Genomic DNA, 23686 nt, shown 5'->3' on the forward strand with positions numbered 1-23686 from the left:
TCAAATTAAAGAGCTTCTGCACAGCAAAAGAGACAATAACAAAAACAAAGAGAAACCCCACTGACTGGGAGAACATTTTTGCACCCAACACTAATGATAAAGGACTGATCACAAAAATCTGCAAAGAGCTGATGAGACTCAACAACAACAAAGAAAATAATCCAGTGAAAAAATGGGCAGAAGAGCTAAAAAGAAACTTCTCTGAAGAGGAAATGCAAATGGCCAACAGGCATATGAAAAAATGTTCAACATCACTTGTCATCAGGGAAATGCAAATCAAAACTACCATGAGATACCATCTTACACCAGTGAGAATGGCACATATTAAAAAAACTAGCAACAACAAATGTTGGCGAGGTTGTGGAGAAAAAGGAACTCTCCTGCACTACTGGTGGGAGTGCAAACTGTTCCAACCACTATGGAGAGCTGTGTGGAGATTTCTTGACCTACTAAACATAGAGCTTCCATATGATCCAGCAATTCCACTCCTAGGTATTTACCCAAAGGACACAGAAACATCAATTCCAAAGAGCACCTGCACCCCTATGTTTATAGCAGCACTGTTTACAATAGCTAAGCTTTGGAAACAGCCCAAATGCCCAAAAATAGATGACTGGATCAAGAAGATGTGGTACATATATACCATGGAATATTACTCAGCATTCAAAAAAGATAAACACATGCAATTTGCAGCAACATGGATGGCACTGGAAGGGACCATGCTCAGTGAAATAAGCCAAAAAGAAAAAGAAAAATACCGGATGGTCTCACTCATAGCAGGAATCTAGAAAACTTAAATAAGGGACCAGGAAAATGAATAACTATAAGAAAGTGAAAATCAAAATCAACAAAAAACTATGAACCAGAGACACTTTTTGGGGGGTGGAGGGTGGGAGGGGAGGGATTGGGGTCAGAATGGGGGGGTTGCAATTATATGGGGAATATAAAAATAAAATTTATTATAAAAAATGAAAAAAAAAAAGAAAAGGCATCAAGGAAATGTTGAGACATTTTCAATGCTTGTCTTAATTCACTTAATAACATAGAACAATGTTAAGATAATTTTTAAGATAATTTAAATAAAAAATGCTAATAAAAAAAAAAAAGGGAGGCAGGGTGACCAGGATTAAGTTGTCAGAGCAAGCTTCAGTGAAAATTGAACTTGAGCTGTGAGCCTGATATTTCCAAAGTTAAGCATTTTTATCTATAAGACTTGTGGTGATAATCAACAATTCCAAACTCTTCTTCCCTGCCCATTTTTACATTACCAGAGGCAACAAATTTCAACCTTAATTACCTGAGTCAGTATTTTATTCCTAAATAACATACTTTTTAGTCTTTTTCATTATCTACGCATTTCCCACTGTTGAGAGGAGGATTTAGTTATTCACAAATCAAAAAAACTAGGGTTGCTTTTGTTTTGCTTCACAACTCTTTTACTTCCCTGGAGTTAATAGCTGCCTTTTATCTCTATGCTTAATTTTCTAAACATTTTCCATCAATTCACCCCCAAATCCTTTACAATTTTTTGACATCCTTTCAAAATGCTCCCATATAGCATACAATTTAGTAATTTTGTCTTGTGGGAATCTCTCTTGGAGCCTATTGATTTACTTTTAAAAAATTACATTTATTGAGGTAACATATATTTGCAATACCCTGCATATTTTAGATGTATAGGTTTATACCTCTACAAATGTATATTATCATACCAGCTTACCACCAAAACACCAATAATTCTCTGCCACAGTCCATGAACCCCATTCCCATTTTGTGCCAACCCACCTTCCTTTCTGGTAGCCTCAATTCTATGGTAAGGTTTCAAAGGTTTGTTTTCGTCTGTCCTTGGGCTTTATTTCTATATACTTGACACATGAGATAAATCAACTAGTATTTGTCTTCCCCCTTCTGATTAATTTTTCTCAGCATAATTGCCTCCAGCTCCATCCATGTTGTTGCAATTGGCAGGATCATTTTTATAGATGAGTGTGGTCCATTACATGCATAACCACATCTTCTTAATTCACTTGCCTGTCATTGAATATTTTGTTTTTGTCCCCCATAACTTAGTTATTGTTTACAGTGCCTCAATGAACATAGGAGTTCATATGCCCTTTCAAATTAGTGTGTTTGCATTCCTCTGACACACATCTTAGAGAGAGATTGCTGGGTCATATGGTAGATCTATTTTAAATGTTCTGAGAAACTTCCATACTATTCTCTGTAGGGCCTGCACCAGTCTATATTCCCACCAACACCGCACAAGGGTTCCTTTTTCTCCACACCCTTGCCAACACTTGTTTATGGTTTTTCTGATTGTGCCATTCTCACAAGGATGTGTTGGTATCTCATTGTGGTGATAAATGATGGTGAGTTTTTTTTTTTCATTTTCCTGTGGGCAATTTGTCTGTCTTCTTTGGAGAAGTGTCTCTAGATCTTCTGCTCATTTTTTTGATTGGTTTGTTTTCTTTTCTTTTTTTAATTTTAGATTTATTTATTTATACAGGAACTGGGGTACAGTCAGAGGCACAGGAGGGTGAGAGGATTCATCAGAGACAGAGCAGGGAGCAGAACAGGCAGATGACAGAAATATACCGCTGAGGGGAGCTGCAGGTGTGGCAGGAGAGGTCTGCTGGGCCATGTGGAATCTCCCTGACCGGCCAGGAATTGAACCCACACTGCAGAGGCTGCACACAGCTTCACAGCACTGCACTCAACCTGCTGTGCCCTGGGGAGACCCCTAGTAGTTTTTTAAATTCAGGTAACATTGGTTTATAAAACTATACACGATTCAGAAATATAGGATCCTATGCCTTCAGATGTATGTTACCACATTACACTCACCACCAAGGCACCATAGTCTGCACCATAGCCCATTGTGTACCTTTCTTTGCCTTCCACTTCCCCTGGTCCCCACAGGTAGGGTCAGTTTTACAGTCGTATTTCTAGGATTTGATTTTGGTTTGGTTTTGTCTGATTTTGCTTTGTTTCTCTATATTCCACATTGCAGCAATATCATCTGGCATTTGTCTTTCTCCTCTGGCTCACATAAAGACATTTAAGAAATATATTTTAAAGGTTAAAAAATTCACAGAAAACGAAATAGGTAACTCTCACACAGAATGACGGCTAGTTGCTTTTCCCAATATGGGCAAGTGTAAGCAAAAACCATTTTATCCTAGATCCTCGGTTCCATTTCACACCGACTGAAAGAAAACCAATACAAACCGAAGAGTGCAATCAAGAATGCACCTCAAGAATAATGTCAACAAAATTAAAAGGTTGATTTTAAACTGAAAAAAAAATTGTGCCTCCTATGATGACATAAAGCACAGCCCACAAAATTTCCCAAAAGGCTTGGTGAGTTAGAAATTTTGGGGATGAACCAAGCGTGATATTAGTCAAGCAACAATGATTTCAGGTCCTAGTGAAGTTTCCCAGGCTATTTCTGATTCTCTCCAGAGACAGTGATAGTGGGTATAAATTCTCAAACCCTATTAAGTTGAATCTTAGGAAGTAATTTTCCAAAAAAAAGAAAAGAAAAAACTGGGGGTTTGGAAGGCTGGTAGCAAGGTTGGTAAGAAATAAATGGTAACATTTGATATGAAAGGGCAGGACAGGGTTGTGGATAAGGATAAAATTGGATAACTTAGAGACTAGACAGGCTTTATTCACGGACCCTGTTGCTAGGAGGTCAAAAAATAAAAGGATAGATTTCTTTCTGATGTGAATGAGGTCAGGCCAGCATGGGGCCAGGGAGATGGATTAAAGAACTTTTAACATTCTTTCTAGTCCTTTGATACTAGCCACATCTCAGAGCGCTGAGCAACCCCAAATTCACTGCATTACAGAACAACCGAGATTTCAGTTTCAGAGGGAGATAAACATGCAGAATATGACTCTTTGTGTATTCAGAGAGCCTAGCAATGCACTAATTATGCAGCGGTGTAAGTAGGGGTGAGGATGACTGTAGAGGAGGTCCTAGGAGTTCAGACATGAAAAGATTAGCAAGACAGCATGATAGATTTTGAATTTTGAGCAGCAAAATAGCATAGGGAAATAAATTTCCTGGCCACAGTGTTCAATAATTCATGAGCTAAAGCACTCAGACAAGGCTTCTTACCTGTTAAGTTAACCTCCCACTAATATTCTTTCCTCTGCTGTTCTCTAAACTTGTAGCAGTCATAACTCTCTCCATCCTGGCTGTTCCAGCCCCAGATTTGATTCTAGGTAACAGTATCAGGGTAAAAATTAAACTGTGATAAAATTGAGAAATTTAAATCTGTGAATACTCATAAAATTGAAAAGATGTTGTAACACAGAATGTTATTTTAATAATCTAATCAGCATTTCTCAAAGGATGCTCTATGAGGCAGTAGTTTCTTGAGATGTGTCTTTCTCAAAACACACACACACACTCACACACACGCACACAGAGATTATGCATAGTTCTGTGGTCAAATAAGTTAAGGAAATGTTTCCTATTAAGTCTTGGAGATATACAAAGCCTTTTGGCTTATTAAAGATTGTGATAAGTTTTACACTAAATAAACTTGCTTCCTTTTATTTAAACCAGAATTTCCAAAACTTATTTGACCCAGGAATTTTTTTTTAAATGTGTGCAATTTCCTTTAACATCTTATAGAAGTACTGTTTCATGGAACAGTTTTTGAAGAATATTGAACTTTCTATGTGATTTGTAGTTTGAGCATTGAGATGGTCTGAAATCGGAGATTCAGTTCATTACATGAATTTTACTAGATAAATTCAGAGGTTGTTTATTAACTTTAATCAATATAGGCAGCAAAATTATATTATTCTGGATAAAAATTCACATCAAGTCTTGATGATCTATTACTAAAGAAGAGTTGTTGATCTATTATTTAGAAGAGTTGTCTAAATAAATTCACTTGTTAGCATATCTGCCTTTACTTTATTCTTTCTACCTGGCTACTAAGTGATAGTTTTAATTTATTTTTTCTCAAATTTGTTGTGTGGTTATTTTAAAATTTTAATAAATTTTTTCATAGGTTTACATTACACTGATTTTACATGCATCACGCCATGCAGCTGGAGATTCAATTCCTGCTTTTTATGCTCGTCTTCCATTGTTCCTAGCATTTTCCCTGAACTGTGAATCCTGCAAATCTGATTTGATTTAGGCAATATGATAAAATGCAATGGAAAGAAGTTTGCACATTGCAAAGTGCTCTGCAAATGTAAAGTGATGTCATTATGAACTTACTCAGTTGTTCTTTTATTGAGTACCTATCACTATGGTGCTCCATAATGTACTGAGGTAGGGCTACAGTCCAAAGTCAAGCCTGACTTCTGCACTTGAGATGGAGGTTAGCATGAAAGAGTTGTCTAAAAGAACTACCCTCCAAGTGGCTGGAGTGGAAGCCTGAGAAGTATTAACTAGACAGGAAAAGAAGAGGGTAAATGTTTATGAAAATATGCTCAGACTTACTATCAGAATGCTAGAGAAACAAAAATATTTTTTAGATTTGAAAAAATTAAGAAGGTTGGCAATATTCAGTATTGGCTGGGGTGTGAGAAACAATTGCTTTCATATACTATTTGTGGAACTATAAATTGGCCGAATCTTTTGGGAGGGATTATAAAATTGAATATATATATGTTGTGATCCAGCATTTTTTTTCTAAAGAAATCCTCACATGTATTCATAGAGAGACAATACATTATTAGAATTATTGAAGTAGAAGAATTGGAAATAAGTTGACTATCAATGGGAGAATAAAACAGACATCTCATGAACTGTCATTTAGAATTGAACAAGAATAGAATTTACTTCAAAAAACATTATAAGGTGAAACATTAATTTGACAATGATAGTATGATGTCATTTAGGAGAAAATCCCAATGAAGTATTTCCTTTTGTACAAATATATGCATGTAAAGGGTCTGAATGAAATCGCAATGGATTGATAACAAGGGGGAGGGTTTTTTTTTATTTTATTTACCTCAATTTTTTTTTGTAAAAAAGAACATATACTTATGAGTAAATGAATTTAAAAAATTAAAAATAAATTGGACCCAGGGGAGATCAGATGGGGAAGTTGGTCATATGACAGGAAGATTGCTTGTGTGGTGCCACAGTGTCTGCCGAAGGTTCTTCTTGCCCAAGGGCAGTGTCCCCAAGTCCATCCCTCCTTGCTTTTCTTGGACTTCTCCCTTCTTCATCCACCTGTCTTCCTCTTACTATTCTTATCATTACACATGCTGTGGGATTTCTAATCTAAAAGTATCTTCCAGATCTTTCACTCCCCACCAGCTATCATCCACTTCTCTTCTCCCTTTAATAGTAATTTTTTTTAAAGGAGTTGCTCATACTCACGTGTATTTCCTTCATACCTTCTAACCCTGTTCTCTCCAACCATGCTCCCATCTCTGCCCCCTGAAGCATTTCCAAAGTCCTCTCAGTGTCTGTCTTCAGCACCCAGATGTCTTTTCCAGTTCTCTTCTTCTGCCTCTAATGTCCTTCTCTGATGACCCTTTTCCATTGGAAACACTTTCTTAACTCACTCTCCTCTAAACCATTTCAGTTTTCTTTCTACTTTTAGGACAGCTCCTTCTCAGTTTTCTCTTCCCACATCTTTAAATGTTGACACCCCTTGGCCTCTGTTATCAACCGCATTTCTTTTTTACACTCACGTTCTGGAATGATGATTCTCTTTTTTTTTTTTGCTTTCATGATGTGTTACATTTTAAAAATTATTGAGGAACCCAGAAAGTGCTTGTTTATGTAAGTTATAACTATCATATTTGTGCATTAGAAATTTGAAAGAACATTTAATTATTAATTCATTTTAAATTATCACAATAAAATCATTGCAAGTTAACAAAAACAACATTTTTTTTCTGGAAAAAATATTTTCCAATGCCTTTACCTCCAATTAGTGGGAAGGATGTCATTGTTTTACATTTCTGCAGATATCTTAAGTGTCTGGCTTAATAAAAGACAACTGGATTCTCCTATCTGTTTTTTGATATTTGCTTTGATATTTCAGTCTTTTTTGATATTTATTTAGTGGGAAAATATGAAGGAATTCTGGCCTTACACATATAATTTGAAAAGGGAGTAGCATTTTAATATGCTTTTTAGATAACTATGGATGGCCTTCTTTGATTCTACAGCTAGACTTGACAAGTGGTAGTTTCTTAAAGATGATTAGCTATAAAATGGAATTTGAAATTCTATCAATGAACTATTTGCACCATGTTACATTAAAATTCATTGGTCTATTTGGCACTTTGAATGGATCTTCTCCCCAGGCATGATTTAATATATTACCCATCGGTCATTTAGAAAATATTGGTTCACTGAGTTACACAGATATCCCAAAATGTTGATGCATTTTATGATATAATGTTGAAAAATCATATTTGCTGCTAACACCATGTATCTCAACAGAAAAGTCTTCAAGTACTAGGAAGCAGTCAAGTTCATAGTAGAAAATACAAGTTTTCTAAAATTCAGAATTTTCTTTGAAAGCTTAAAATTTATAAGCAACCAATATTCTCAGTTGTTTTCCTAAAAGCATCAGGCTTATTTCATTTGGTTTAGACAACACATCTGCCATATATCCAAGTTTGAGTAATCTTAGTTTGTTTTATAGTGTTTTTCTTTATTTTTTTAAAAAAGATTTATTTATTTATGCATTCAAGAGCTGGGGTGCAGGCTAGAGATGTGGTGGGTGAAAGGATTTACCAGAGACAGAGCGGGGAGCAGAACAGGCAGGTGTACTGAAATACACTGCTGAGGGGAGCAGGGGATGGGGCAGGAGAGGTATGCTGCACCATGTGGGTCAGCTCCCTGGCGGGGAATCAAACTCGTGCTGCACTGGCTGTGGCTGTGGATAGCTTCATAGTTCTGTTTCTTAACCCCTTGCATCACTAGGGAGGCCCCTGCTTCATAGTGTTTTTCAATAAAGATGGAGTTCCATGAAACTCAATATACTTAATTGAAGTAATATTAGTTTACAACATAGTATAATTCAGAAGTATAGGATCACAACCTTTCAGATGGATGTTACCACACCACACCTATCACCACATAGGACTTTACCACACCACACCTATCATCACTTTTAAGGGAATATATCCCTCTATTTTAAACCAGGAGTGTGTGGATATAAAGACCTCTTCCATGAATTACTGTGCTGATTCATGCTCAGATATCAGCAGTTTCACCTATTATTGTTTTGTGCAAATGATTCCACAGTGCAAAAGGCAAATTTTGTTTTTAATATTGCTGTCAAAATAATTTTTGCTTTGTGGACCCCCAGAAATGGCCCTAGAGGTCCATGGGTCACGCTTGGAAATCCCCTGCTATAAACTATTCCAATCAGCCTCACCCAAATTCAAATGACCAACTCTCTGGCTAATTGTTTTGCAAAGTATAATTATAAGGTGGCTAATCACTTGCAATTATGTCTTTTTGAATTTTTGAATAATAGGTTTAATAAGGTTATTAAGTCCATTAGTGTTTAGTACTTATGTGTCTTTTTTTAAACATGAAATTAGGTTAGCAAATCATAGCTGCAAATCCCTTCTCTCCAATTTTCTGTTTTTAATGCCCCAAGTGACTTGGTTTGGAGTTATATACTGCATTTCAAAATTGTTCTCTCACGTAATGTCTATTGGTGGGAGAGAATAGATAACCTTTGACACTCCAATTCTAGGACAGCTTCTCACCAAAGATGTGTGCATAAACGTCCTTGAATAGTCTTTGCTTCATCTATAGCTCATAAAACAAATTTAAGCCAGAGGTAGGAGTAACATTTACTCTAGAAAATTTCATCTGGCTTGTTCACTTCCTTTTTCATTTCTTATATCTGTAGCTTGATATGGTAGCTTTTTTGATTCTTTTAGCTTTCATGATCTTTATGGTTAACTTCAGCTTCTTATTGACTTCTTTAGAAAAGTTCAGCTGCTCTCTTTACCCTTCCAATCTCTTACAGCCCCCACCTTTGAAGAACTTGCCTAACATTTGGCCCCAGCCTGCATAACCCCACTCACTGTACTATCTCTTGGCCCCACATTCAGAAGAAGGAAGTCAGACAGACTTAAATGCTCATTTTAGATGTGGTTACCTCATCAGAAGGTTATTTTTGTTAAGAATTTGGGGCTAGCTGTTTCCTTCTGGGGTATGCTAGGAGGAAATAGTGTACATAAAGGACAATAATAGAGTACCACTTTAATTAATAACCAGTCAAGCATCTGGTATCACACAATGCAAGACTTACCATGCATGAACTTATTACGCATTTTGCCCTGGCGAAATGTTCCTAGAGCATTTCAGCTATGACCCATAAAATTGGCCATGTCTTTTCTCAAGGCTCAGTAGTTAAGGGGTGGAGAAATGTACATTTGGTGGGGAGAAGCAGAAGTATCTCACCACGGCAATTTCTTTAGTGCTTCTAAATCAAGCAGCATCATAAACATAAACAGGATGTGGACTTCTGTATGACATTGCCTTATAATCACTAAACTTTAACACTGGATAATGCCAGCAGTTACTTGGTACAACTTACTGTCATCATATAAATGAGGTCTGGGTGTTCTAAATGTTGCACTTAGGGTCACCCAGAACTAAAACCCTTGTTTCTGTACATAGTTTTTCTCCCACTAGAATACACTTACTCATGGGGCTCTGACACTTCAGGTATTGCTTTTAAACAAGAAGTTATTCCTTTCTGAAATGTTGCTATTATTTCCCATCTTTCTATATGTGTCATAGGCTATGGTTTCTATAATTTACTTAGGATTTTTGAGTTACATTAATTGCTTTTGAAGGTGATCTGAACACAAAATACTGCTTTTAATCTTTTAAAAAATACATTTTTCTTTCCATTTAGAGCTATTAGTTCTCCCTCCTCTTGACAGTCTTCCAGCCCCAAAGCTACCAACATCACAGAGGTGGCTTATTTTTTTTTTCCTTTTTACTTATTCAATTGCTTTTTGAATCACATTGGAAAAAAATACTAAAAATTTTTTTTGAAGAGATACTGCTTTTTGAATTTTCTGAAGCTCAAGAGTCAACAGGACAAATTTTGTTAATGTCTAATTAAATGAAGCAAATAAAGATTTGTGAAACTGAGGAGCTATGTTTGTCTTTTAATGCATTAATGTAATTTCAATTAGAATTACATTCATCTCATAAAGGAGATCTTATATTTTGAGGGGGTGAGGGCATAATGGGAGAAGGAAAGGAAAACAACCCTCTTTTCTCACAAACTGTATCTTTTTGCTTGCAAAGGTACATTTTTCAAAAAGAGCATGTTAATAGTCAAAGCATGAGGATGATCACAGATAAAAGGAAATACATTCTAGAGATGTATTTGAATAGAGAAATCTGTAAATTCTGTCCCATGTAGATAAGCATTTGGATTCATTTGCTCAATATGCCCATGAAAGCTGTCCACATTTCTCATGAATACTGCTTCTTCAATCTTCTGATTCTACCAGAAGAGAACCTCTATCATATGCTAATCTCTTTTTATTATTTTGTACATAATTCATAACTTTTTTCTTTTACAGAGATTGGCCTAGCATAGTTTATCTGCAGGTAAAACTTACATGACAGTATCTGAGGTAGTTTAGCAGTAACTGCTGTTACGAGGCCTGTACTGAATGGTTATATACAGGGAGTCATACTGCCTATATCTGCTTAATGGGAGAATACATTGTAAATAAGATTCCTGAGAGGGAATTTCCTTTTTTATCAAAACAGCCCAATATAGTCTTCCTCATTCCAGTTGATTAGCAGAGAATACAGGTACAAAACACAAGAGATGAAGGCACTCACAGAGGGACAATTGGATAATTTGATGCCCCCATACCCACCCCAGAAACACATTCAGATAAAAGCTACTGCAGGGTAGTTGAAAAACTAGCTGTGATGTGTATCTCCTTAGAAAAGCAACAGATAAGGACAACACCAAGTATTGACTTGGACTTACATAGTATTGACCAATACTTGGACTTACCAAGTATTGACTTGACTGTGGACTATGAGCTTTTGTAAACAGCAATATGAAACTTAATACAAAATGTGCTGAGTCAGCACATACTAGCTCAGGATATAGATAATTTTCACGTAAGTCATACCTAGCTGATCACTTCCCTTGTGACATGGTGTCAGGTTCTCTGCACAGTTCTTAGAAGAATTATAAACTCTTTATGTGTGAAACCTCACACATTTTCCTCTTCTTTTTATCCCACTGCTATTCTTCCAAGGAAGTTTTGTCTGCCTACTGGGCTATGATAGCTGATGGGTGGAAACTGCTAAGGGATTGATAAAGGAGGAAATCTCTTGTGTGAAGACAGAACAGATGGAGAAAGGAAGAAGACAATGACTCACCCTGTTATCTCTCCACCCCCAACAAAAACTAAATAAAACCAAGCAGAGTCTGCTTGGGAGCAGGATCTCAGTTTCAGTAGTTTTTGGAAAATTTGATCCAGCAGATGTGGGGCAACTATTAGTGAGTGTGAGCTGGAAATGCAAACACATGAGGAAATAAGATTCAACAGTTTTGTTGGCCACATTGAATAGATTACTCTTTCGTTCTCTGAGTGACTTCAGTGAAGATTTGGACTGCTTGGCAATTAATTTTAAACATTGCACTGCTATTCCCCACCTAGAAACTTCATAAGATTTAGGTGAAAAGGTGACTGAGTTTTATAGGATTCATATGTGATTTTAGGTGGCCATTAAAAATACAGTAAACTGTGGTCATTTTAAATTCATAACTCATTTTCTTGCTATTATTATAAATGCCTTAGTGAAGAGAAACTTCCAGATTTTTTTTTATAAAGATTTATTTATTTATACAAGCACTGGGTACAGTCAGAAGCACGGGAGGGTGAGAGAATTCACCAGAACCAGAGCGGGAAGCAGAGCAGACAGAAGGACCCAAGTACACTGCTCAGGGGAGCAGCGGGTGGCAGGAGAGGTCTGCACGCCATGTGGGACCCTCCTCTGGTGGCCAGGAGCAGCCGGGGATTGAACCGGTGCTGCAGAGGCTGCGGGCACTTCACAACCCAGTGCTCAACTGCTGCGCCACTGGGGAGGCCCAACTTCCAGATATTTTTATATATAGATAGCTGCATTGAGTGCAGGATACTTAAATATTATTTTCTCAATTGACAGTGGGGAGATAAACAAGACTCTTTCTTCCAGAAAGCTGCTTTAGCTGGGTTAGCTCTGTATATTTTTCAGGTGACAAGAGCAATAGCAATGACAACAGAGGCAAGAGAGATAGAGAATGGGGACCAAGGGGGCCCCAGACTGCAAAGTGTATAGGAACCCTAGGAAGGGATAACAGGTACAGGATCAACATCTGCAACAACAAACATCACCTTTTTACAAAAGGAGGCTCCATCATTCTTGGTCATTTCCCAATCTTTTAACTTCACTTGCAAACAAAGGGACAATTCCTTGCTCACAAAATTATTCTCTTTGGCACAATATGACATAAGGTTCCATGATGCCAGATCCTACCATTTCTTATTAATGTGTGACCTTGGTCAAATTTCTCAACCTCATTACTTAACCATTAGCTTCCTCAGCTGGAATGCAGAAGACAATAACACTTATCTTACAAAGAGATGAAATGACAAACTCTACACAAGAGTATAGTGCTTACATATAGTGAATGCTTCTTGAATGATAGTATTCCTATTGATCATACTATTAGTATTATTATACTAATGACAAGGATAAGCTTATTTTTTTATATGATTAAACTTGAAAATCTACCCCTAAACTTGAAAACACAACTCTTCTGCTTTCCCTATAGTCACAAGTAATTCCTACATAAATATGAGATTGGTTATCTTCCTAGATTACTCTCCTTCTCTTTCATTGCCCCAATCTCCTAAATCCTTTAGGGTTTGGGCTTCTTCGCTACCACCCCAAAAGGAGGTGGTTGTTGATCATTTCCATGAATTCTTTCTCTAATTAAGCCTATAGCTCTGTGTTGAGAGCTCTTTTAGGACATATATGTTATATTATTATTTATACCTTTGTGATCATCCTCCTCTCTTGATCACAATTGGCTACAGACGTAAGATAAGCCTTATTTACATTTAGAACATTTGTGCCTGATAAGGTTGTAGTTAGTAAGTATTTAAAAAAGTATTTAAAAGGCAATGTCCTTCATTAAGTGAAAAAAAAAAAAAGAGAGAGCAAAACTATGGCTGTCCCTTCAGCATTCCTGCTCCTAGCATTTGGGTAAACCAGCCCCATGAACACTTTCTCTACCCACATTTCTATGGCTTATCTTGTCCTTTTTGATGTCCTATCTGTGTTATAGAAGCTTTCATACCTTAAAATAAAATTCCTTTTTCACACAGGAGGCATTCATTTGTTGTATTTTTCTATGCCTTTATGAATATTTGGGAGGTGTTGGGAAAGAAATTACCTCTTATACTGATGGCTTTCTACAATGTCATGGGCACTTGCAAATCCTCAGCAGCATCACAAGTATTCCTGTCATGTATAGGGCCTGGGAAGAGTAACTCTGACCCTAAATTAACACCCAGACACACAAAACATTGGGCTTATGTGTCACTAAAATTTGCTATGCATTGTCTCTCCTTCAAATCCAGAGCAAAGAATACAGCATGATTCCTGCTTCTTGAGACTTGCCAATTAATTTTAACAATTACCTTTATAAACATTAATTTTTAAAAGTAAAAAGAAAGCTTCTTTGTCCTTTGAATCAGAAAAATTCAGTGATATGTTTGAGTGTTTTCCACTAAAGGTCAACTCTATGTCCCTGAGGCAGAAGTCCTCCCTCCTGCCATGCTGCTAATGTGTAATTTTCATTACAACCCACTGCATTACAACCCACTGCAGCAACTGAGGAGTAAGAAGCATCTTTTTTTTCTTTCTTTGCATAGAAATGTTTGAGGGTATGCAAACACACTTACCTGCCAGGGGAGTCCAGAAATCCAGTAGTGCCAGAGAGTTGGGGCCAGTTAAGCTCATCAGAAATAGCTGTTGGTAAATTAATGAAGGATTTCTAAAGAAAAAAATAAAGCAGTATTTATCAAAATGATCATTTCTTTTTGCAGGTAGTAAGATTATTTATTACCTAGGAATTGTCCTGTCTTTTTCACTTACTATTTCTAATCTTTCTCTTTATGGGCTCATATGTTTGTTGACTTTAACTGTCTTTAGAAAATTCCCAAAGATCAGCATCATTCATGAACTGGCTCCCAGTTAGCTTCTGTGAAAGATGTGGAATATGTGGCAGCTTATGTTCATTCCTCATTTGAAAGGACTGCTTCAGTGAATGGGCACACTTTCTTCTCTTTTAAATTTGCTGAAGTCATCCCCATTTTTTAGTTTAGATAACCAGAAAATTTACTAGTGAAAATGTAGTTATATGTAAGCTCCCAGCACAAATGCCTTCCCTGAATACAGAGCTATGTTCTTAGTCATTGGCATTCCTTTCCCCACAAAGAAGCACATATACCCAACATAACTTATCACTTCAAAAGTTCACATAATCACAGACTCCAATTCAAGGACTCCTGACGTGGAGTTATGACAAAATTGGGATTCATTTTGGTCACTTTTCTATATAGTTTGTGACAAATCACAGAAGAAAAATGTAGCCAGCTATGTTCCTGCATTGTTCCTTTCATAAATGACCCCTGGGATAAACCCCATCTCTGGTTATTTTCTAGAAAATGTTTGTCTAGATTGATGTGTTTGGACTATTATTTCATTGCCAGATTTAGCAAGTAAAAAGATGAGATGCCTAGTTATATTTGAATTTCAAGAAACAAAATGTTATATATTTATATTAAGGGATATTATTTACCCTTGAAGAAAGAAGGCAGTTCTGACACATGCTACAAAATGGATGAAACTTAATGGTATTATGTTAAGTGAAATAAGCCAGTGAGAAAAAGATAAATGCATATATAATGTATTTAGAGTTAATAAACTCACAGAAAGTACAGAGGGGATTACCATGAGTTATGGGAAGGGGAAAGCGTAGCATGTTGTTTAAGAGCACAGAATTTCAGTTTTGCAAGATGAAAAAAAAAAAACCTACAAAGCAAGGAAGAAACACAAGGATTGTTAGTGGTTGCTAGCTAGAAGGGCAGAGGTATAAAACAGATTCTCTCCCATATTCCTTGGGAGAAGCCATCCTGCTGACATTAGATCTCAGATTACTAACCTTCAAGGCTGTGAGGCAATATATTTTGATTGTGTTATGTACCTGGTTTCTGGTACTTTGTGATGGCAGCCCTAGAAAACTATGACATGCCCTGAATTAGACATCTTGCCTACAGTTCTTGTTATTCAGGGGACAAAGGAAAAAAAAAAAAACTCTCTGTGATTTACTTCTTAAAGGAAGTCATATGAAGAATCTGTTCAAACAGGTCAGTTTTCCTGACTTGCACTCTTTCCCATGGCTCTTTGAGCTACCTCTACTTCTCCTCTCATCCTTCCACAGGTCAATTCCTTCCACAGGTCAATCCTTCCACTCAATCCTCTCATTCTTCCACAGGTCAGTTCCAATGTCCCCACTCTTTTTCTTATCCCAAGTGTAATTTTTCAGAACAGGAAGGGCTGAAAGTAGAGGAGGTAGTCGGGCAGGATGGCTTCTTGGGATACACCTGTATTAATTATGATTTATCTTCATCAAAGGAGCAGAAACAAGCTCATGGAAGTTTTGCAGGAACAGGCAGTCCCAGTGACTGGTACTTCATCACCCTGTTGTAGGTGGCACCCACAACTTTCTGCTCAGAATTTCAGCACAGTGACTCAGCTACTCTCTGTTTGGGTTTGTGTTTCTCCTGCCACCATATATCACACATTTTCTCTGTTTTAATCTTATTTTTTTTCTTCAGGTGTTTTCTGCTTATTATGTGTGCTTGCTGTAGGATTTGAGAATATTCAATTCTGCTGGAGAATACAAGAAAAACAAACAGAGCAGATGAAACTCACAAGATGTGTTAAGCTGAGATAGTGAGTAAGCAAGTGACTTGTGAGATGTAGGCAGAATTTATGAGCTGTGTTAAGTAAGTTAGCAACCCGTAAAACATGCTAAAAGTTAAAAGAACAATGCAATACTCTCCCACAAAACTCTCTCACCTATTTCTTCAGTCATTTGCTCAATGACAACTCTGATTTGGGAAACTGGATATTGAACTAGTTATCTGATTCTGGATGGTAAGCCCCGTCCCCCACTCACCCCTTCACAGGAAGGACTTAAGACAAGAACCCAGCAGGCACAGTGCAGTATGTCTGATGCCCTCTGCAGCCTGTGATAATAATATAGAGGATATTAACTCTGAAGGACCCTAGAAAAATAGGGAGAAACCTTTCCTGGAAATCAGGATATCTAACTTCTATGTCTGGTTCTACAAATACTGTAAAATTCCATTATTTGGTTATGACAGACTGGAAATGATAAGAGATAAAGTTCTTATCTCTCAGTTGGGGAAGTGTATATTTTGAAGGAGGTAGAGGACAGGTAAGAAAATCGCCTACAACCCTATCTTGGGAAAATGGGGTCTCCATGTCCCCAGCTTTCTCTCAGTTAAGAAATGTGTCTCAACTGCCTAGGGAGATTCTGGACTCCTGGCTTTCACTCTAGGAAGCCCCAAACAGTCCTAGTATCACCCACTTCAGTATTTAAGCTGGAATGGATAGTGGCTGATGCTGAATCACAGATGGAACCCGGGTAGGTTTATATCCTGTAGTTGGAGCCCCAGAAGGCTTAGGCAGGTCAGCTGCATAGGTTTATCCTGGTTATTTGATTAACTTCATTAATGTAAATATGTATTGTTTTTGGCTCAACATCTATGACATTTACCTGTTACATGACATTACCTGTTATATAACACTCACCTGTTAATGGCAAAATTCTACTAGCTTTGGCTATACAAAATCAGGGAAGATGTAACTTTACCAGTGCCACAGTTTCAGTATCTCTGATGGCTGTAATATTACCCTATTTATTTCAACAGGACTGTAGGAGGGTCAAAAGACAGGAATAGAAGCAGGTAGACAAGTGAAGTCCTACATTATGTAAAGCATCTTGTCTAGGATGGATCACCTAGTGTCTGTTTATTGCCAGATAATAGAGAGATTTTGGCCTGCAAATGGAAGTCTCAATATATTTTTTCTTCCTTAGTAAATTTGTTAGATAAAAATGAGAAGTCACGGTCATTAATAGCAAGTGTTTTATAGACCCAAGCAAAAAGAGAATGTTTAAGTCATATCACATTAAACACTAAAAGCCTATTCACGCAACATTATACTCAAGATATTTCGAGCATTTAAGGCAAGAAAAATGCAAATTAAGGTCTTCTCATCAGCTCATGCTTATTCCTCTTGAGCATTTATGTTCTTAGGAAAGTCATCTTAAATGTACCTTAAATATACATGTGTAGAAAGAATATTTACCAAGAAAATTTTTCTAAAATTGTATAGCACATCAGAAACTCAATGAATATTGTCAACTATTGCATAGCTCCCATTTTTTCCTCATCCTACTGATGACATAACATGTGTTTGTGAGGATTTTAATATTCTTTTTTTTTTTTTATTATAGAATATATATATAATTTATTAGAGAGAGAAATGTAAGCAATTACCTCTATTTGGTGGGATTATTATAGATCTCATTTTCATTTGTATACACATATTTATTTTTATTTTATTTTTATTTTATTTTATTTTATTTTATTTTATTTTTTTTAAATATTAAATTTTATTTTTATATTCCCCCATACAATTGCAAACGCCCAATTCTGACCCCAATCCTTTCCTCCCCGCCCCCAAAAAGTGTCTCTGGTTCATAGTTTTTTGTTGATTTTGATTTTCACTTTCTTATTTCCTGGTCCCTTATTTAAGTTTTCTAGATTCCTGCTATGAGTGAGACCATCCGGTATTTTTCTTTTTCTTTTTGGCTTATTTCGCTGAGCATGATCCCTTCCAGTGCCATCCATGTTGCTGCAAATTGCATGTGTTTATCTTTTTTGAATGCTGAGTAATATTCCATGGTATATATGTACCACATCTTCTTGATCCAGTCATCTATTTTTGGGCATTTGGGTTGTTTCCAAAGCTTAGCTATTGTAAACAGTGCTGCTATAAACATAGGAGTGCAGGTGCTCTTTGGAATTGATGTTTCTGTGTCCTTTGGGTAAATACCTAGGAGTGGAATTGCTGGATCATATGGAAGCTCTATGTTTAGTAGGTCCAGAAATCTCCACACAGCTCTCCATAGTGGTTGGACCAGTTTGCACTCCCACCAACAGTGCACAAGAGTTCCTTTTTCTCCACATCCTCGCCAACATTTGTTGTTGCTAGTTTTTTTAATATGTGCCATTCTCACTGGTGTGAGATGGTATCTCATGGTAGTTTTGATTTGCATTTCCCTGATTACAAGTGATGTTGAACATTTTTTCATATGCCTGTTGGCCATTTGCATTTCCTCTTCAGAGAAGTTTCTTTTTAGCTCTTCTGCCCATTTTTTGACTGGATTATTTTCTTTGTTGTTGCTGAGTCTCATCAGCTCTTTGTAGATTTTTGTGATCAGTCCTTTATCATTAGTGTTGGGTGCAAAAATGTTCTCCCAGTTGGTGGGGTTTCTCTTTGTTTTTGTTATTGTCTCTTTTGCTGTGCAGAAGCTCTTTAATTTGATGTAGTCCCAGCTGTTTATCTTTGTCTTCACTATCACTGCTTTGGGTGATGTGTCTGTAAAGATGTCTTTGATGTGCAAATCCCGTAGTGTTTCGCCTATATTTCCTTCTATGTATTTTATGGTTTCAGGTCTTATGTCTAGTTCTTTAATCCATTTTGAGTTGATTTTTGTGTATGGTGTGAGGTAGTGGTCAAGCTTCATTCTTTTGCATGTAGCGACCCAGTTTTCCCAGCACCATTTATTGAACAAACTTTCTTTGCTCCAATGCATAGTCTTTGCTCCTTTGTCAAAGATTAGTTGACCATACATCTGTGGGTTTATTTCTGGATTTTCTATTCGATTCCATTGGTCTGTATGTCTGTTCTTGTTCCAATACCATGCAGTTTTGATGATTATGGCTTTGTAGTATAGTTTGAAGTCTGGGAGTGTGATGCCTCCATTTCCTTCTTTTTTTTTCAGTAGAGCTTTGGCTATTCGGGGTTTTTGGTGATTCCATATGAATTTCATCAATAATTGTTCTATTTCTTTGAAGAATGCCATTGAGATTTTGATTGGAATAGCATTGAATCTGTATATTGCTTTTGGTAGGATGGCCATTTTAATAATGTTTATTCTTCCAATCCATGAGCAGGGGATGTCTTTCCATTTCTTTGTGTCTTCTTCTATTTCTTTTAACAGTGTTTTATAGTTTTCTTTGTATAGGTCCTTTACCTCTTTTGTTAGATTTATTCCCAAATATTTGATTTTTTTTGTTTCGATAATAAAAGGGGTGGTTTTTTTGATTTCTTCTTCTTCAGATTTATTGTTTGTGTATAGGAAGGCTACTGACTTTTGCGTGTTGATTTTGTATCCTGCCACTTTACTGAATTGATTGATGAGTTGAATTAGTTTTTCTGTGGAGATTTTGGGGTTCTCTATGTATATTATCATATCATCTGCAAATAGTGATAGTTTGACTTCTTCTTTTCCTATTTGGATTCCTTGGATGTCTTTCTCTTGTCTTATTGCTCTGGCTAGGACTTCCAGTATTATATTGAAAAGCAGTGGTGAGAGTGGACATCCTTGTCTTGTTCCAGATCTTAATGGAATTGCTTTCAGCTTTTCACCATTGAGAATGATACTGGCTGTTGGCTTGTCATAGATGGCCTTTATGATGTTGAGGTATGTTCCTTGTATCCCAAGAATTTCAAGGGCTTTTATCATGAATGGGTGTTGCACTTTGTCGAAAGCTTTCTCAGCATCTATTGATATTATCATATGGTTTTTATATTTCTTTTTGTTGATGTGTTGTATAACGTTGATTGATTTTCGGATGTTAAACCATCCTTGTGCCCCTGGAATGAATCCAACTTGGTCGTGGTGAATTATCTTATGGATACATTGTTGGATTCTGATAGCTAAAATTTTATTGAGGATTTTTGCATCAGTGTTCATTAGGGAGATTGGCCTGTAGTTTTCCTTTTTTGTGTTGTCCTTATTCGGTTTTGGTATTAGTGTAATATTGGCTTCATAGAACGTGTTTGGTATTGTCCCTTCCTTCTCAATTTTTTGGAAGAGTTTGTGAAGGATAGGCACTAATTCGTCTCTGAATGTTTGGTAGAATTCATTTGTAAATCCATCAGGTCCTGGGCTTTTGTTTTTGGGGAGGTTTTTAATTACCATTTCAATTTCGCTGCTTGTAATTGGTCTGTTTAGGTGTTCTATTTCTTCTTTATCTAGCTTTGGGTGATTGTAGAGTTGTAGGAATTTGTCCATCTCCTCTAGATTGTTGAACTTGTTTCCATATAACTGTTCATAGTAGTTACTGATTATTCTTTTGATTTCTGCTGTGTCCGTTGTGATTTCTCCTCTTTCATTTATGATTCTGTGTATTTGTGCTTTCTCCCTTTTTCCTTTGTGAGCCTGGCTAGGGGTTTGTCTATTTTATTTATTTTTTCAAAGAACCAGCTCTTGGTTTCATTGATCTTTTGGATTGTTTTTTTAGTTTCAATTTCATTTATTTCTGCTTTGGTTTTATTATTTCTTTTCTTCTACTAGTTCTGGGGTTTTTTTGTTGTTCTTTTTCTAGATCTTTGAGCTTCGAGATTAGGTTGTTTCTTTGAGTTCTTTCTTGTTTTTTGATGTGAGCTTCTATTGCTATATATTTTCCTCTTATTACTGCTTTTGCTGCATCCCATACATTTAGGATATTGGTGTCCTCCTTGTCATTCAATTCAAAGAATTTTTTAATTTCTTCTTTGATCTCCTCGTTAGTCCAGTGGTCTTCCAGTAGTGTGGCTTTTAATCTCCATGAGGTAGGATAGTTCCTTGCCTTCTTTTTATGATTTATTTCTAGTTTGATGCCTTCGTGGTCAGAAAAGATGGTTGGTATGATTTCAATCTTGGTGTATCTGTTGATGTTTGTCTTGTGCCCCAGTATGTGATCGATCCTGGAGAATGATCCGTGTGCGCTTGAGAAAAATGTGTACTCCGTTTTTTTTGGGTTTAGTGTTCTATAGATGTCTGTTAAGCCCAAATGCTCTAGGTCCTTATTTAGAGCTTTAGTTTCTTTACTTATTTTTTGTCTTGTTGATCTATCCATTGTTGATAGTGGTGTGTTGAAGTCTCCCACTACATATGTGTTTTCTCTGATGTCTGTTTTCAGAGAGGACAACAGTTGTCTGATATATTTTGGTGCTCTTTCGTTTGGTGAGTATATGTTAATGAGTGTTATTTCTTCTTGAAGTATTGTCCCCTTAATCATAATGTAGTGACCATTGGGGTCTCTTTTTATTTTTTTGAGTTTGAAGTCTGTTTTATCTGATATAAGTATAGCTGTTCCTGCTTTCTTTTTTGGCCCATTTGCTTGTAGGATTGTTTTCCATCCTTTGACTTTGAGCCTATTTTTATCTTTTGTAGCTAAATGTGTTTCCTGGAGACAGCAAAAGGTTGGGTTTTGTTTCTTAATCCAGGCTGCAACTCTGTGTCTTTTTATTGAAGAGTTTAGTCCATTTACATTTAGAGTTAATATTGATATGTTAGCATCTGTATTTGCCATTATGTTTGTCTTTCCTTTTATTTATTTATTTAATAACTTTTTTTTTTTTTTTGGTCTTCTTTCGTTGTTATTCGTCCCTCTGAGGTTCTGGCTTTAGGATTCCTTGTAGTATTTTTTGGAGTGGGGGTTTAGTCGCAATGAAATTCCGGAGTTTCTCTTTGTCTGGGAAGGTCCATATTCTTTCTTCATGGAGGAAAGAGAGCTTTGCGGGATAGAGTATTCTTGGTTGGCATCTGTTTTCTTGGAGTCTGTTGACTATGTCCCTCCACTCTCTCCTTGCCCGTAGTGTTTCTTCAGAGAAGTCTGATGTCAGCCTGATTGGTTTTCCTTTGAATGTTATCTGTTTCTTCCCTCTTGTCAGCTTCATTATTTTTTCCTTGTCCTGGATTCTTGGGAGCTTTACTATTATGTGTCTTGCTGTGTTTTTCCTTTCGTCGTGGAAGTTTGGTGTTCTTCTTGCTTCTTGTATATCAATTTTCAGCTCCTTCTTCTCATTTGGGAAGTTCTCTTCAATTATATCCATGAATATTTTCTCTGTTCCTACATCTCTCTCCTCTCCTTCTGGAATTCCTATAACTCTTATATTTCCTTTCCTCATGGAGTCAGATAGTTCCCGAAGTCTTTCTTCATTCTTTTTCCTTCGTACTTCTCTTTCCTTTTCTGTTTTGGTTCTTTTTATTTCTGTGTCTTCAAGAGTACTTATTCGTTCTTCCATTTCATCTATTCTGCTTTCATTGCTTTTCCCAGAGTTCTTTAGTTCCTCCATTAATTCTTTGATCTCCTGCATTTCTCTTACTTCCCTCTTTAGGGACTCAATTTCCTTCTTCTGATCTATCACTTTTTTAATCATGGCAATTTTAAATTCTCTTTCTGGAAGGCTCAGAAGTTCTTCCAAGTTGCTGTCGTTGCAATCTGGGGAGTGGTTTTCTTTTTGTGGTGTGCTTCTTTCCTGAGGAGTTTTTAGGTTGCGTGTGGTTCTTCTACTCCCTACTGTCTGTTTTCTAATTTGTCGTATGCGTTGGGACACTGTGTTGCTCGGACTGACTGACATCTTGGGTGAACTTCTCCGCTCCCCTCTGGCTCTTCCAGGAGCCATCTCTGTCTTCTGGGGGAGCTTTCTGCTGGTTTTAGGCAGTTTTTACTGAAGAAATGTCCCTGTTCTCAAATGGCGAAGCGGGATGCAGTCCCTGCGCCTCCGGTTTCAGGCACACTCTTCTGCGCACCCGGTCTGCCCCGGACGTGGGTGCCTGCTCCCTCTGTGGGCTCAGACTGCTGGTCGGAAGGGGCCTGGCGTGGAATAACTTCCCGGCTGGCCACTGGGTCCTCCAGAAACCTTCTGCCCTTTTCAAGCAGTCTTAAGAAATGTCCTGTTTTATAGGGTGTTAGTGACTTTTTTTTTTCCTGGTCGCTAGGTGGCGCCAGAGATCTCTCCTATTGTCCTTGGGGGGCTGTTTTTCGCCTCCCCCCACCCCGTGGGACAGAGAACAGAGCGGGAATGGTAGGGTACACCTCAACAGCTTTGGGGTGCTGTGTCTGCCTTGTGCCCCACCGTCGTGGAGAAACCACGCCCCGAATTTTCGTGCCCCGGGTCTCAGTTCAAAGCCCTCAGTTCCAGGACGCGGGCTGTAGCCCAGTTCAGTGGCGCGGGAATGGTGCCTTTTGCACAGCTCCGGTGCCTGGGCGCCTGGTTCCTGCTCACTCAGGGAGGGACCTTCACCTCAGTGAGGACCTCCGTGCGTCTCCCCGCAAGCCTAGGTCGTCTCCCCGCAAGCCTAGGTCGCAGGCGCGGGGACCTGGGCAGCCGAGATCCAGGTCTGCACTTGCTTTTCAAGCTCCCCGAGCGCGCCGCGTTTCCGCGCCAGCTTACCGGCAGCCCGGGCTGTGTGCGTGTCTCCCGGGGTCTTTGTTCTTCTCTAATGGCGCCTGGAGCCGTTCGCTCACCGCCCTG

At 37.6% G+C, this 23686-nt stretch overlaps 1 protein-coding gene and 1 long non-coding RNA gene across 3 annotated transcripts in view; one reads left to right on the forward strand and one right to left on the reverse strand.

Moving 5' to 3' along the window:
- AOAH (acyloxyacyl hydrolase) overlaps window positions 1–23686 on the reverse strand; it is a 177656-nt gene that overhangs the window by 48945 nt on the left and 105025 nt on the right. For both annotated transcript variants that reach the window (XM_054692470.1, XM_037510299.2), the window contains exon 13: window positions 13960–14051. In XM_054692470.1, coding sequence (XP_054548445.1) covers window positions 13960–14051 — 92 coding nt within the window. The remainder of the gene's footprint in view (window positions 1–13959; window positions 14052–23686) is intronic.
- The window catches only part of LOC129145332 (uncharacterized), a 40643-nt gene continuing 22247 nt past the window's right edge, over window positions 5291–23686 (forward strand). Inside the window, exon 1 of the long non-coding RNA XR_008550791.1 lies at window positions 5291–5438. This is a non-coding gene — a long non-coding RNA (uncharacterized LOC129145332). The remainder of the gene's footprint in view (window positions 5439–23686) is intronic.

The sequence above is a fragment of the Talpa occidentalis genome, unplaced genomic scaffold, assembly GCF_014898055.3.
Source record: "Talpa occidentalis isolate TD23 unplaced genomic scaffold, MPIMG_talOcc4v2.1, whole genome shotgun sequence".
Taxonomy (NCBI): domain Eukaryota; kingdom Metazoa; phylum Chordata; class Mammalia; order Eulipotyphla; family Talpidae; genus Talpa; species Talpa occidentalis.